Raw genomic sequence first — 16,176 nt, 5'->3', positions numbered from 1 at the left:
CCATATATCAAATTTGTCTTGTCACATGCCAAGTCAATATTGCCACACATAAACTTGGGATGAGTTGGTATGTTTAAAGTTGGGCTATCTAGTAGTATTGGCTCACATGCCATATTTGGTACAAAGAGAGATCAAAAAAGACCAAAAAAGAGGAATTGTCAATGACGGCCGTTGCGAGTACAAAATAAAATAAAATGAGGAATTTCTTGCAAAAAGAAAGATCAAGTGGGACCCACGTCCGTTGAATAAGCCAGTAATATTCAAAGCGCAATCAGTCTTGTTGTTGAAGAAATTGGATGATTCAAACTTCGGTTTTGTACGGAGATCCTCTCTCTGTCCAGTTCTGAAGATCAGTCTTATATATTTGGTGTCTGTCCTTGCGTTACCCATTATCTGTTTCAGTCCTGAAGATCCACAAGAAGCTAGGTTCGTACTTTTCATTGATTGATTACATCTTAGTACAGTATTGCCCGGACTGTTTAATCGATTCAATTTATGAATTAATTTCTTCAATTTTGATGGTGGAATTTGTGAATGCCCATAAGTCCTTTTTCTGTTCTCTTCTTATGGATTTCTTCAGGTATATGGTTGATGAATGAATGTGATCTTAATCTTGATGTATGCACGTGTTATGCATGTATTTGTTTGTCTGTTTCTTCGTTTGTATGTTTTATTTTCCGAGCTGTGACGAGTTTGCGTTTGTGGGATCAATTTGAGGCTCCTTATGTAGAATAAAAACTGGGTTTGATTTGGAGTACACATTCTTTATGTACAATGGTTAAGCTGTGGTGGGGTTTTGACAATTAAAGGCGAATTCCTTTCTTATAGATTTACAAAATTTGTCAATCAGGATTTGGATTTTACCCTTTTGTATGTTTTGCCATGGAAGTATGTGATTGAAGTTATTAGTATTCAAGAATCATGCCTTAGGTATAGCTTATCTAAACTGGGAGAAAGTTAATCGAGTAATTGTTTATGGCTTTGAATGTTTGTGATTCTTCATTTGTATGTAATTCTTTGGTTGGTTGCCAAGCATCTAAAATGGAATGAGAACTTGGAGTGTCAGCTTATAGATTTACAAAATTGAATCCTTTTGTGAAAACCTATTGGTCAAGTAAATGCTATTATGATTCAGATTTTTCCTATCTTGTTAGGCTGATTCTCTCCTTAGCTTTTTTATCCAGGAAAGATGTACGAAAAGATATCAGAGAATGGCTTCGGTGAGGAAGATAGAGAACTTTCTACTCCTTCAAATGACAAGGTGCACTATAAGTTTGGGTAGACCTGGAACAGTTGACCGTTTGTCTCCTTTAAATTGTTTCTGATACTCCTGAAAATGTGTGACTTTCATTTGATAATCATCCCGTGGCTTAATTGCTCTTTGTGCACTTAATCTAATCTGCTTGGATGCTATATCATGTGTTCGGCATAGACATTAAGTGAATATCTTGTTCTTTATCGGTTTTCTGCACATGATGGCTAATTATTATTCACACTCTTCTTCAATAAATAATTATGACGCCTGGTGCTGTTTGTACAAATATCAAAGACAAGACATGTTAAGATTTTTTTTTTCATGTCTGGTTTATTTTTCTTTTTGATGTAGGAGTCAAAGGTTTGAATTTTGGATAAAATATCTGCCAAGCAGGGGTAAGGCTGCATACATTTTGCCCTCCCAACCTTGTAATTGCAGAGCCTTGTGCATAGGAGTTGTTTGAAAGAAAAAAAGCTTTTAGTTGCATTTAGATACAAGAACTCATATTCATTTTGTAATAAAACATCCACCCAATAAATTTGCGGTATACACAATGCCTACTGGCCTGCCCAGCTGAATCCTTTTTTATGAGCTAGGGTCTAGTGTAACTGATCACATGAGTCACCTGCTCCAATGTAAGCAAAATTCATGATGCAAGTATGAGTGAGATATAAGTGCTTGTTTTAGGGAGGAGAGTATCAACAAATATTTATTTTAATTGTTGCTTCTGGGATATTTTTATTTGCTGTGGTGAATAGGAAGAAGCTAGACAACAAAATCAGATGGAAAGATAGCTTTCACTGGGTTTTGCTTGCCCTTAAGGTTGAAGCAGTTATTAAGATGGCTTTGTTTCTTTTTACTCTTAATTGCTGATTTTCCTTCACTATGGAGGTTGAGACTGTCTTTATAATTGTGGCAAAAGTGGAGTTATTGCTCATTGGTTGCATAATTTTTTTTCACTTTGGTAAATCAACTCGTCAGAGTTTTATCCTCTTTTTTTTAATGTTATGGGAACTCTATCTCTGCATGCATGCAAGTGTTTGGCATTTTGTGCAAATTGTGTGCATGTGCGTACCAAGCATGTGCATGCTTTAGCATAATGCCATAATGTAGTTAGCATCTTATTGCTTATGATATTCTGAAATTGAAATCATGGATTGCTTGTCAATGTATGAATGAAATTCGCTGTTATTTTCTACATGAAACTAGAAATGCTTATGCTGTATCTAACCACTTTTATATCTCTGAATTAAGGTTGACCCCGGAAAACCTGCGCTTCTGGCATGGAAACGGAAGATAAACAACGAGAATATGTCCCCTTTGCAGTTCTCTTTAAGTCTGCGAGACACAATACATCTGGTGGGTTGGCATGTCTTGATCACACAAGTAATGGATTCTCTATATAGTTGAGATTACCATCATGTACAAAGAAATTTGATTTTCTCACAAAGTAGTTGCTCAGACTGGAAAATCAGAACTTATAGAGGTTGCGATGTGCTGTAATTGACATAACTTTTTTTTTTTTTTTTTTTTTTTCTGATTCGAAACAAGATAATAAACTTATCCAGATTGAATAAGTGGAATGTGTGCAAAAAAAGAAAAAGAAAAAGAAAAAAGACTTAGAGGAAACAAAGGTAGGAAGCTGGATTGTTAGAGATATATAACTTTCTTTGTCCTGTGTTACCGCCTTTACTTATGTGCTTCAAGCTACGAATATTTCTTTAGCAACCATAACAGCTAAGCCAATGCACTTCGTCCATCTTTGTTCATTGATCTACCATTACAAATCTTACAATCAATCTTTCTTGATTATAGATCTTAGATTCATTTCTTGACTTCTTAACAGCTCCAAACTTCCAGCTCCCGTAAGGATAATCTGCACCATTTTATGACTCAAAGTTGTGTTTTTTTTTCTTAATTTTTTTGTTTTGTTGTTACAGTTAGATTTAGCAACGTACCTTAAGTGGATAAAATCAAAGAAATGCATTTATGTGCCTTACTTTAGCTTAATATGACTGGTATGAATAACTTAAGCTGAGTGGCCAAGTGCCCTTCAGTGAAGGTCTTAACTAAAGAAATTTTTTATCTTTTATAGTTTTATGCAACCCATGCCCTAGTATGTAATGTGATTGGGCAATATGATAGCTTTGCTTGTTGTGAAGTAAACAAAGCATAAGAAGGAAGGCTTGATGCATCCACTAGGTTTCTTGGATGACAAATCTTTGTGCTTCTCTTGTTATTGATGTTCATAAAATAGTCTCTTTATGTTCCATAGGCCCCAATAGGTATTCGGCTATGGCGTTTACATAGGGAAGAATCAGCAAAAGGGAAGGTAATTTTTTTTAATCTCAAATCGTAACTTCTCATAATGTACTAGTTATGCAACGAGTCCAGCTTCTTAAAATTTTCATTATGGGTCCACTTTCTGTTTTCATTGAAGGATACTTTTATTGATCCATTTGCCAAGCACTTTGTAACATCTTCACATGGCATTCCCCTAGGAGGTATTGGGTAGGTTTCATTTCTCTCACTTGTCAAAATTTTCACTGCTTTATTTATCCATTGCAAATCAAATATGTTTTTACTTATCACATGGTTATTTTGGAACCATGAAATAAAGTCTACCAGATTGGCAGATTGTATTGTATGTATACTAGTTATCATTACACTTTGTCAATGAAGGGAAGGATAAATTTAATTACGGATAATATGTGTGTGCATTCATAGTAAAAGAATACTATAGATCACTTAGCCTATATATTAAGGTGATCAAGTTGTCTTGGATACATGTGGATTGCACATAGCTTCTTAGAATTTTCCAGATATAGCTTAATCTATGCCTTTTTGTCTTGTTATAGTGCTTGTATAGGATTCGTCATTCTGAGTTACTTTACTCGTAAATAATTTCCTCACACTTCCAGCTCAGGAAGCATTGGTAGAAGTTATAAAGGTGAATTTCAGCGCTGGCAACTTTTTCCTGGAAGATGTGAAGAGAAACCCGTCTTAGCAAATCAATTTTCTGTAAGTTTGATCCAAGTTGTCCGAGAAAAGGAAAAGAAAATATGTGGCTGAACTACTGTTGCTATGTTAGGTGCTATCATAAATTGGCATCAGTTAGACATCTTATGCATAAGACATATCCCTGCATGTTTTAATAACTTGTGACTGTGTTGAATAAAGTAATCAGTTATTTTTTTCTCGTCACACTATGTAAATTTTTGAGACCATGCAATTGCCTTTTCATTCCATTTTAAGCATCATTATTTTCCTCTCTTCCAACTGTCATCTGGTTCATAATATATCATTGAAGTCCTCAGCTTGGTACATGCTTTCCCTACAATTAATATAAAAATAAAAAAACCGAACATGTTAACTCTACTTGTTTTATGTTCATCGAAAAACCTACTTGGTATTTTTTTTTTCTTTTTTACTTTCTCAAGTTGAGGTAGATGGTGGTTACGGTTTTATAGTTTTTGCTACGTTAACGTCATGCCAGAGGTCATAATCAAGAAGTGGAAGAAGTTATGCAGAAGAACATAAGGATGATTAAAATTTTGTGATGCTATTTGCTGAAGAATTGTTTGCATTTCATAAGAAAATTAAAACGAGAAATAAGCAAGTGATCGAATTGTTGCGAATTGTTGCAGTACAATGTTAAGTTAATAGTCATGTGGGTCTTTTTTTTCTGACCGAAGAACTACCCAGCCCAACGTGCCCTTCGGACAGCTGAGTGGGCCTGCAAGAACATCTTGCAGCACACTAACGACAGGTAAGACTGGGCCGAAATCCATGTGGGAGAAATGGGGCTCCTAACCCCTCCCCGGAAGTGGGCGGGCCCACGGAATTAGGAAAACCCCAAGGAAATACTCAGCTAGTTTGAACTCCCGACCTTAGTATCATCTGCCTTGAGCTGAGAGATATAACTAATTGAGCTATTGCTCCGTGGTTCATGTGGGTATTTTTCTATTGACAGTGATTGGCATTCTGTCTGATATACATGTGCCATGACTGTGAGAGGCTGAAAGCACTGGTACCATATTTGTTAGTATGGGGTACATTATTTTGAATGCCATTTTAGTGTAGCCAACCTTTGTCTAAGTAGCTGTCAATGGATCTTTATGACTCCACACGGAAAGGGATTGCTTCTGCATGTAGTGGGCAGCATAAGGCTTCATAGAGTTTAATGTAGAGTTGTTTCTAATGTTAATTAACAATCTTGTGGTCCTTGAAAATCATGGTCTCATCATCCCTTTCTATTAAGTGAGAGTAATACCAACGGTATGTCTAACATCTTTGTTAATGACTTAATGGTATTGACAGTTGCTCGAGGTTTCAAAGTTACTGTCCAGCAATTTTATTGTTCTCAATGTTTCTAATTCCTCAGACATTGACAATATTTGTTGAGAGATTGTTTTGTTACTGTAAAGTGTTGAATGGAGAAAGTAATTTTTGGAAGTTCGATGTTGTATTGGAATACTTTTACTAACTTGCTATCATTATAGTTGCTTATTGATTTTTCCTAATGTTACTTTGGTTTCTTTCCTTTTTCTTTGATGTCCGAAACTCCATGCAGATTTTTGTTTCACGCTCAAATGGTGAAAAATATTCTAGTGTTCTGTGCCCAAGGAGCTCAGAATTGCTAAAGTAAGTGATTACCCAGTTAATATGTCATTATTTTAGGAAAGTTGTACATAATTTCTCAGCAGCATTACCGTAATTTATCTTTGACCTAAACAAGAAGAAAGAAACCTGAGAAAAGTACTTGTGAACCAATAGAAAACCAGAAATAAATTTATTGTTTCATGTATTTGCACAGGGAAACTGCTAATTCAGGAATTGGATCCTGGGATTGGAATATGAAGGGGGGAAATTCTACATATCATGCACTGTACCCAAGGGCATGGACTGTTTATGATGGTAATTTTTGTGATCATGTTGCATACATTCAATTAATCAAGCATCATAGATATATTATTTTACAAATGAGGCACTTTCTTTCTTTTACTCTTGAAATGCAGGAGAACCTGATCCTGAACTTAGAATTGTTTGCCGTCAAATCTCTCCTGTAATCCCACATAATTACAAGGAGAGCAGCTTCCCAGTCTCAGTGTTTACTTTCACGGTAGGAATATGTATTTTAGAAGTTTTCTGGATATGTTATGTGGCTTGTCTTTGTTACTAAGAATTGCTAACAATATTCTTCAGCTCTATAATTCTGGGAAGACTGCTGCAGATGTCACTTTACTTTTCACATGGGCGGTATGTGAACTTTTCTATCATTGCATTTATCCGTCTTATGATTGTAATACGAATATATTTACTCTATTTTAACTTTATGTGTTCATCCTCACATGGGGAATGGGTTTTCAAAAGAATAGGACAATCAGTAGCCACCAAAAATCACGTAAAATCTTCTTTTTTTTTCAGAATTCAGTTGGAGGGGATTCTGAGCTTTCTGGTCATCATTCCAATTTGAAACTAAGGTAAGAATTATGTCATGGATTTAGATTTTCTTAAGAGATTACTCAAATTAATTTGGATTATGGTTTTTTTGGCATATATTGTTTTCCTGGAAGATTGCCTACCATATCTATGATGTAGCATCATTATAATACACTAACCTACTCAATCATTGACTTGCCAGTGCGAAAGATGGTGTGCACACTGTTCTCCTACATCACAGGTTAAGCTTCTTACTTCCCATTGATGGGAAATAATCTTCTGCACTTTTTTTTTTTGTTCCTTTTAATGTTGTTCTGCTGTGTTCTGAAGGCCTGATTGCACATCTATGAATTATTTTTGTTCCATTTACTCACCTGTATGTGATACCCCTTTGTATTATGTAGGACTGCAAATAGGCTATCTCCAGTGACGTTTGCAATTGCAGCACAGGAGACTGAAGGTGTTTATATATCCGAGTGCCCTTGTTTTGTAATATCTGGGAATTCACCAGGTATTACAGCGAAAGAAATGTGGCATGAGCTAAAAGAGGTTGGTACACTTATCCATTTCTTACAAGTCCATTGACATCTTCTTTTGAAAAAGAAAATTCATTTCTGTTTGTGAAGAATCCACATCACTTCATATTTATCCGTGTGTTAGATGGAGAGAGTTGTGCTTAAAGTAGTAGAGTTAAATTCTCTGGTGGAGTTATGCCTATGTTTTTGTTTTTAACAGAAAGTAGATGATGAATTAATGATTATTTGTAGTTCATAATTCGAGTGAACGAGCCTTGCTGGATTTCTTTTTACTCCAGCCCCTTGTTCATTGTAATCCTTTTGATTTACCATAAAGTAAATTAAGCTTCAACGAATGCTTATTAAAAGTTACTAAATTTTTTGTTTCATATACATTTTTCTGGTTATTTCTTTCGGCTCTGGAGTTGGGGCCTCTTAAAGTTCATACTCATGGCCAAAACATAGTTTATCAGTTTTGAGAAATTATAATGGTGAAAGAAAATGTAAATTAGAATTAGTTTGTTGATGAACAAAAAATTAACTAATATCTGTCAGTTGTAATGTTATACCTTAATTGTTTGTGCTTCCCTAATTATTTTCTTTGCAATTAAACTAATTTCTGTCAATATCTTACAACATATATAATTCTAAATTAATGCAATGTTTTGCAATAGCGGATAGTCTGGTGCCACATTCCACTCTTACAAATTCTCTAGATTTCACATATTCAAATGCTTATTATTATTATTGTTTCTTTTATCATTGATGTTCCATTGATCGTGGGCATTATCAAAGTTTTAGTGGTCATCAAGCTATGAGTTGATGCCATTGTTCTGGATCAAAGCTTCCAATGTCTTTTTGTCAATTTTATCTGCTTCCCATCACATGCATTATTTTTGACATTGGAACTTTCTTCAACTGATTTTTATGTAGAAAATGTTTTGCAGAATAATACCTTCTTTAGTTTTTATCAACAGAGAATAAAACTCACTACTCCATTTTGGTACTTATTGTCAAGTCTAATTATATTGTCCAACTCTCTATTACGTTAGTAACTTAGTAACATATTTTAGACCCACATTTAAGTGTTTCAATTTTTGTGAATCTCTATTCTCCGTGTAGTCAATATATGAGAAAGATTGTAGCATATACAGGTAGTTAATATATTGGTAATGAGCTGCTGCTTAACATTTTCCATGTTGAAACTTGAAATATTCGGTGCAATTGCTTATTTATATCATTACCAATTTTTATAGAAGTTTTCCTTTGAACACAAAATATTCTTGATACAACTTTTGTATCTTTACTTATATTGTAATAGCATGGCTCCTTTGACCACCTTGATTCTGGTGGGAAACAAGTGCCTTCACAACCTGGGTCAGCTATTGGTGCAGGCATTGCCGCATCCATGACAATTCCATCAGATGCGACACGTTCTGTTACATTTTCATTGGCATGGACTTCCCCCGAAGTGAACTTCTTAAGTGGGAAAACTTACAACAGGTGGGAGACAAAGGTCAATCTGGAAATTTCTTAAACTAAAAGGTTCCTATATTCTGAGTAGTTTGTACTGACAGGCGTTACGTGAACTTCTATGGTACTCATGAAAATGCTGCTGCTGATATTGCATATGATGCTATTCTAGGTATGTTTCCATCATGTCTTTCCCATATTGTTAATTTATTTTGACTAGTAAAATGTGTGCCCAATAGTTAAGTGAGATAATGAAGAATAATTAATCTGACTAGCAATTTGACTTTCATGTATGCTTTCTTTTTAGTAGAGCCAGTAAGTTGTTTATACAATTTATTCGTAAGACTCGATTTCTTTTAAAATTCTTGTTTTGTTTTCATTCTTTCCGAAACTTAGAGCATGGTGATTGGGAGGCTCAGATAGAAGCCTGGCAAAGACCTATTATTGAAGACAAAAGGCTTCCCGAATGGTGAGGTTGAATATGTTGGCTATTGTTCTTTCTTTTCAGGTTCTAAAATTCTTGCGAAATTCTGTGTAGGTATCCAACCACTCTCTTTAATGAGCTTTATTACCTTAATTCTGGAGGAACAGTTTGGACTGGTAAGTAAAGTGTAGAGCCTATTCTTAAGTTCTACTATTGAACATGAGTTCATTGGAAGAATACTTTTGTTTTGTGCAGATGGGTCACCTCCAACCTGTAGTTTAGCAAGTATTGATGAAAGGAAGTTTTCACTTGATAAGTCACGATCGGGTTTGATGAATACAGTTGGTTTATCCCATAAAGATGATACTCCTGTTGATATTCTTGGAAGGATGGCTTCAATACTTGAGCAGATGCATGCTCCAGTTACATCAAATTCTGCTTTTGGACCAAATTTGCTTCAAGAAGGAGAAGAAAACATTGGTCAATTCCTTTATCTTGAAGGGGTTGAATATCGCATGTGGAACACATATGATGTTCATTTCTATGCATCTTTCTCCCTAATCATGCTATTTCCTAAGCTTCAACTTAGCATTCAAAGAGATTTTGCAGCAGCAGTAATGATGCATGATCCCAGTAAGATGTCACTTCTTGATGATGGACAGTGGGCTCCAAGAAAGGTTCTTGGGGCTGTTCCTCATGATATTGGACTTAATGATCCGTGGTTTGAAGTGAATGCGTATTGCCTATTTAATACAGATAGGTGGAAAGATTTGAATCCAAAATTTGTTCTTCAAGTTTACCGAGACGTTGTTGCCACTGGTGACAAGAAATTCGCACAAGCTGTTTGGCCCTCAGTTTATGTTGCGATGGCTTATATGGATCAGTTTGATAAAGATGGAGATGGGATGATTGAGAATGATGGCTTCCCTGATCAGACATATGACACATGGTCTGTGTCTGGTGTGAGCGCTTATTGCGGAGGGCTTTGGGTGGCAGCCTTGCAGGCTGCTTCAGCTTTAGCCCGTGAAATAGGTGACAATGGTTCTGCAGATTATTTTTGGGTGAAGTTTCAGAAGGCTAAAGTTGTGTATGAGAAATTATGGAATGGTTCGTACTTCAATTATGACGACAGTGGCAGTCCTACAAGTTCGTCCATTCAATCTGATCAATTGGCGGGGCAATGGTTTGTTGAGATTCACATAAGCTCATCTGATATTTGCAAAGTAGAAATAGTTTGAGATTATGGGTATATGTATATGTATGATTTGTTTCTGCTTGAAATTAAGTTTTTTGGTTTGTTTTATTTTGGTATTACTTTTCTTTTTCTTTTGAAAGCAGAAATTAGCTTCGTTCTCTTCATCCAAATGCGTTACCAATAAAAGTTTCTTCGCATATAAATTTTGGGTTGGGACTAGCTGCATCATGCTTTCAAAATGCTATAGTTGTCCCTTATGTTGTCTATAATTTTGTTAGTAGTAAGGATTACGACTGACCGAGTAGATCCTATTGCAGGTATGCACGAGCATGTGGTCTTTCGCCAATCGTTGACGAAGGCAAAGCAAGAAGTGCCCTTGAAAAGGTTTATAAGTTCAATGTCTTGAAGGTGAAGGATGGGAAGCGGGGCGCTGTAAATGGGATGTTACCTGATGGAAGAGTTGACATGTCATCAATGCAGTCTAAAGAAATATGGTCTGGAGTCACATATGCAGTTGCTGCATCAATGATTCAAGAAGGTATGACAGATATGGCATTTCAAACTGCCAGTGGAATCTATGAAGCCGTATGGTCCGAAGCAGGACTTGGGTAATGTTCCTCTATTATCTTGTTTTGATAATTGGATTGTTGTTTTTCCAAGTAAATCTTACAAATTCAGTCTCGGCAGATTTACCTCTATTATTTGTTGCCTATGACAACTTCCCCTGTTACGGCTATTCAACTTAATTTCTTGATTCTTAATATTTCAATAGTTACTCATTTCAAACTCCGGAGGGGTGGACCGTCAACGACCAGTATCGATCTCTATGTTACATGCGTCCGTTGGCGATATGGGCAATGCAATGGGCTTTAACAAAGCCAAAACTTGACAAGCAGGGAATGGAACCAGAAGTGAATCAAGAATCCCTACTCAGACAACATGCCGGATACTGCAAAGTTGCTCGCCTTCTTAAGCTGCCGGAGGAGAGATCAGCTAAAAGTCTGCTGCAAACTGTTTTTGACTACACTTGCAAGAGAATGACGTGATGATGATTTTACAGAGAGATGCACCAGCAGCTAGCTAGTTGAAAAAAATAGTTCATTATCTGTCTTAAACAAATTGAGATTGAATTTCATTGTTATGCACACTACTCAAATATTACGTTTACACCATTTTTAAAAATTTTGTATTTCACATAAATATCGTTGTCTAAAATGACATATTAACCCTTAAATTAAAAATAAAAATAATTTAATATTTACATATTGAATTAAAAAGTACTAAGTTTACATTAGAATTTTCCAAAGAAAAAAAAAAGAATATTTGCTTCAACATCTTGAAAATAACATTGTCAATAATGAAAAGAATGGTCATGGTGAAGAGATAAAATTTTTAGGGTTTGTTTAGTTTTTTATACGATCCATGAATATCCATCATTTTTTTGTCTGATAGACGACATAGCTTACCATTTTTTGGAACAAGAAACGACATATGAAGCCGTTTTTTGTACAACAAAACGGCATAAGCTGTCGTTTACAGGATCATAGGCTGCACGATGAAGCAAAGGACAAGGCCTTTGAATTGGAGATGAGTTGGGTTTGTCATGAATCAAAGCGACAGCATCAAAAGACATGAAGATCAATTATTGGCAGGTTTTAAAGAAAAGAAAATTAAAGCTGGTTGGGCCAAGAGCCATCATTATGATAACTCCATCTTTGTATTTTTGGGGTCACAACTAGTTATGATCCTCCACTCACGAGGGTGCCGGTTTCTGAACTTCGAATCGGCATATCCTACCGATTATTTTGCACAAAAACAGCACGACCGTTCCCTTTTTTTTTTTTTTAAACAAAATCAGACCTGGTTTGTTGATATAATTTTGAATATTTTAACACACAATCAGCACATGAAGAACAATAATAGACCCTTACACACACATTTTAACACACAATCTGTTGTGTAAAATCGGTAAAATCGGTAGGAACAAATGTCTAGATGTGATGAAATCAGTAAGGGAGGAGAGATTGAATTGTGGGTTGAATATGTAAATTGAACACTAATATTTCTAATATTGTATAAAATATGGGTAATTTGGTCTTTTCACTATAATTTTGTGTGTAGACTTATAATTTTTTAATGTAAACTTATCATGTTCAAAAAATGGTGTAAAGATAATATTTTTATGGTGTGTAGATAAAATTTCCCCATTGTTATTGTTGTTATTACTAGGTGTGACCATGCAATGCACGGGATTATTATACCATATAATTTAATTTTTATTGTTTTTGATTGAAAGAAATATCAAGTTCCCAAGTTAATTTTATTTTTTTCAAAGTTTTTAATTAAGCGCTGACTTAAATGAACAAAAATAATAATGCACAAAAGTTGATAAAAGTTATAGTTATAAGAACTTTGAATTATAAGTGTGAAATTTTTTTTAAAAAAATTATAGAGGTTAGAGCATTCCCATTGGTTTCCGTAAAACCTCATCTGTCCATATACTACAGCTTGACTCGTACAGATTCTTTTCAAAATACACCTGCATTGGTGTCTGTTACGAATACGTATAATACTGACAATCGTTAATGACTCAACAACTCTAGCGACATTTTAGTTGATCTGAAACAAGAAATATTAATATTATATTCAGTTTGGCGAAACTTGCAAAGAGGTGGGTTGAAATAATATCTTTAAAATATTTGATTTTATCCATTAAAACTTTCAAATATAATATTTAATCTTTATTAAAATATTAAAAATTTATGCAATTGTTAAAATAATAAAATTATTAAATTAATAACATAATAATAAAAAATTATTAAATTTATAGTTTGAAATTGGGTATGTATCTGTCCTGGATGCAAATGTACTGGTTAACAAAATCTCAAAACTCACAAGTTCTTAAGTGTTCCAGTACTAGCGTAGGAGGACTATCTTCAGCTTTATCATATATGTCTATAATGTCAGGTTGAACGTGTAAATGTCGTTCATCTTCAACAATCATATTATGCAATATTATGCACACCAACATTATATCATGAAGTGTTGAACGCTTTAAGTATTGAGCTGGCCTGCTACTATTACAAACCTTGCTTGAAGAACACCGAAAGCACGCTCAACATCCTTTCGGCAAGATTCTTGCATCCTTTTGAAATGTCTAGCCTTTTGAAATGTCCTTGAGTTAGATTTGAAAATACAAACGAATGATCCAATACATTGATGTCATTATGAGAACCCAACAATTTGAAGAATGCATGCCAAATCCATAGGTTATACGATGTGACGGCTTCTAATATAAGTTTTGGTCCTTGAATATGGCCAGTGAACTACCCCTTCCAAGTGGTTGAACAGTTCTTCCACTTTCAATTCATGCAATCGATATTTCCTAACATTCTGGAGAAGCCTCGACTTTCACGATAGCCAACAATCTCGCAACATCATCGCTATTTGGGGATAACAAGTATTCGTTTTTAGAAACAAATATCACAGTTTTCATAAATTTCTTCATAGACAATACCGCCGTGCTCTCTCTGATTCGCACATACTCATCCAAAAGGTTAGCAGAGACATCGTATACAAGCATTCGTAATGTAGCTGTAATCTTCTGAAGTGAAGATAATCCCAACTTTCCAGGCGCATCCATTTTTTGCTGAAAATAAGGTTCATGAGCCTCTACTGCAGACTGGATGCGAAGAAATAGATCACGTCCCATTCAAAATCTTCTTATGAATCTGTCATAAGGATAAACAGATTCTCAACAAAATAATCATGAAAAAGTCGATCGTGACCCTCAATAAAGCCATGATCGATGATAGCAAACGCAACAAAGTTGAAATTTGAGAGCAATAATGAAGGAATCAATTGTTCTAAGAAACAAAACGAAGTTGCCTCTATTTATAAATTTAGAAATATAGTCGTTAGGATTATTTACTTTTCAAATATAGCCGTTGAGAATATCTGCTTTTCCAATATAATCGTTAGAATATTTTTTTTAGTTAATTATAAATTAATAAATATTTTTAATTTATTATGAATTATCTTTTATTATTATATTTTTATTTTTATTAATATTAATTATTTTGTCTAAAATTTAAAAAACTATAATATATTTCATTAATATTTTAATTGTTACTTGAAATTATCATAAGGAATAATAAAATAAGAACAAACTAATATTTTAAAGTTGTAGAGATTTAGAATAGAGATACTGATGCAGTGGTTGTTGAATAAAGAATTTATAAATTGTCAAAAAGTGGTCTTTTATAGATAAAATTAGGGTTGTGAAAATTAACCAAAAAACCGAACCAACCGATTGGGCGGTTCATATAATACATGTAAGTGAAAATCGAACAGATCGGTTATGTTAAGTTAAAAAAACCAAAAATTTGGTTGACTTTTTGTTTATCAAGACAAACCGACCGAACCGATCGAAATTATATATTTATAAATATTAAATATATATATATATATATATATATATAAAATATAGTTAAGTAAGTTAAAGTTGTTGTTTTAAGTTTTACATATAAATTTATAATATTTTATTCTTAATAATTTCTTATTACTAATTGATAGGAACCTATTAATTAGGTACTATGAGTTTGTAGAGTTGTTATCTCTAAATGGCCATTAAGTAGCCACGTGTCTGGCTAGATTTCATAAGTAGAATGTTTAGTCTTATAAATAGTACTTTTGTAGCCTCTCAGGAGGCAGATTTGATATGTTGAATGAAAAGAAGACTCTTCTTCTCTCTGTGTTCTTTGTATTCTCTTCTTTGTGTTATTTCTTCCATTCTTGCTAGGTCTAAGTTGAAAGGGGTTTATCACTAATGACTTAAATACTTAAATATATTATTATGATAATTTCAATCTTTCTTTGCTTCTTTGTATTATGGATATTGGATGTATTAGGTGGCACTATTTATGCCTTATGGACATGGGCCAAATGGCTATTTAATTTTTTCACATATTTCGCTAGGATGCTATATTAGTGTATCAAGCCCAAAATGTTTGACCCAAAATCCGAAAAACCGACCATAATAACCGAAAATCGTTGGGCGGTTTTCATGTCAAGATTAACGTAACCGTTGGTTATCGGTTTTTCGGTTTTCTATATCTAAAAAACCGAAATTTCGGTCCGGGTGTTCCAATGTAAAATAATCGACCAAACCGACCGATTCACACCCTTAGATAAAATAGAGAATCAATTAAGAGATACCAATACGAATGCTCTTAGGAGCTTAAACTACATATAAGAAAAAAGACACTTGTAAAAACTAATCAGTATAATACTCCATTTTTTTTTTTAAAAAAAAAGACTTGTTTGGCATATTGATGTATCATTGTCGAGTGAGGTCAACCAAGCTGGACAGTTCTGAACATCCTTTACACATACAGGCCTCGTGTAAGGGTACATCTAAATACACATTATTTTTTACTAAATACACACAAATATTGATTTGACCCCACTGTGTTGATTTTTATGCTGTAATATCTGTGCTTCATTGATTTTTGGACTTAAAGAAAGATTGAAACCATTGTGGTGTATCTGAAACCTCCATGTGATCACTACATCCATCACATGCACATGCCACGGGATTGTGGGGCCTGTAGTCTAGTTGCTTTTTTTTGGTTAACTTTCCTAACAATTTTTTGGCAGATTTCACGGTCCAAGAGTGGGGATTGGGTCCTGTGATGGGGAGATTGGTCTCGTAGGGAGTCCAAGGAAGGAGAGCAATCACCTTCCATGAGAACTCTCAGTCTCAGGCTTGATTATGAAATTCAACAAAAGATGAGGAAGAGGGTGCTTCAAAAGCTCTATGCATTATTTGGGGGCTCTGATGTAGATAATTATGCTGTGGGACTGGACAAGG

General features: G+C 34.5%; 1 protein-coding gene across 3 annotated transcripts; it reads left to right on the top strand.

Moving 5' to 3' along the window:
- The first annotated feature begins 269 nt into the window (after positions 1-269).
- On the top strand, positions 270-11,504 carry LOC119982554 (non-lysosomal glucosylceramidase). Of its 3 annotated transcripts, none has more exons than XM_038826002.1 (20): positions 270-426; positions 1,185-1,261; positions 2,510-2,614; positions 3,531-3,587; positions 3,696-3,766; positions 4,177-4,276; positions 5,829-5,899; positions 6,072-6,172; positions 6,274-6,377; positions 6,461-6,514; positions 6,683-6,738; positions 6,900-6,938; positions 7,102-7,246; positions 8,534-8,715; positions 8,790-8,857; positions 9,082-9,154; positions 9,224-9,285; positions 9,365-10,292; positions 10,622-10,912; positions 11,077-11,504. In XM_038826002.1, exons 2-20 carry the CDS (start codon positions 1,190-1,192, stop codon positions 11,348-11,350), a joined length of 2,853 nt encoding a protein of 950 aa, XP_038681930.1. In that variant the 5' UTR covers positions 270-426; positions 1,185-1,189; the 3' UTR covers positions 11,351-11,504. The 3 variants fall into 3 exon arrangements, with proteins under 3 accessions (XP_038681930.1, XP_038681931.1, XP_038681932.1); XM_038826003.1 differs by having other exon boundaries at positions 283-426; positions 1,172-1,261; XM_038826004.1 differs by lacking the exon at positions 270-426 and adding an exon at positions 1,607-1,650.
- Positions 11,505-16,176: the final 4,672 nt, after the last annotated feature.

Source organism: Tripterygium wilfordii, chromosome 17 (genome assembly GCF_013401445.1).
Source record: "Tripterygium wilfordii isolate XIE 37 chromosome 17, ASM1340144v1, whole genome shotgun sequence".
NCBI classification, from domain to species: domain Eukaryota; kingdom Viridiplantae; phylum Streptophyta; class Magnoliopsida; order Celastrales; family Celastraceae; genus Tripterygium; species Tripterygium wilfordii.
This window is presented reverse-complemented; position numbering and strand designations above follow the sequence as displayed.

Coding starts and splice junctions, on each gene's coding strand:
- LOC119982554 (XM_038826002.1), top strand. CDS start 1,190: ATGTACGAAAAGATATCAGAGAATGGCTTCGGTGAGGAAGATAGAGAA. Junction 6,378..6,460: donor TCTCAGTGTTTACTTTCACG/GTAGGAATATGT, acceptor AATATTCTTCAG/CTCTATAATTCTGGGAAGAC. Junction 8,716..8,789: donor AGTGGGAAAACTTACAACAG/GTGGGAGACAAA, acceptor TTGTACTGACAG/GCGTTACGTGAACTTCTATG.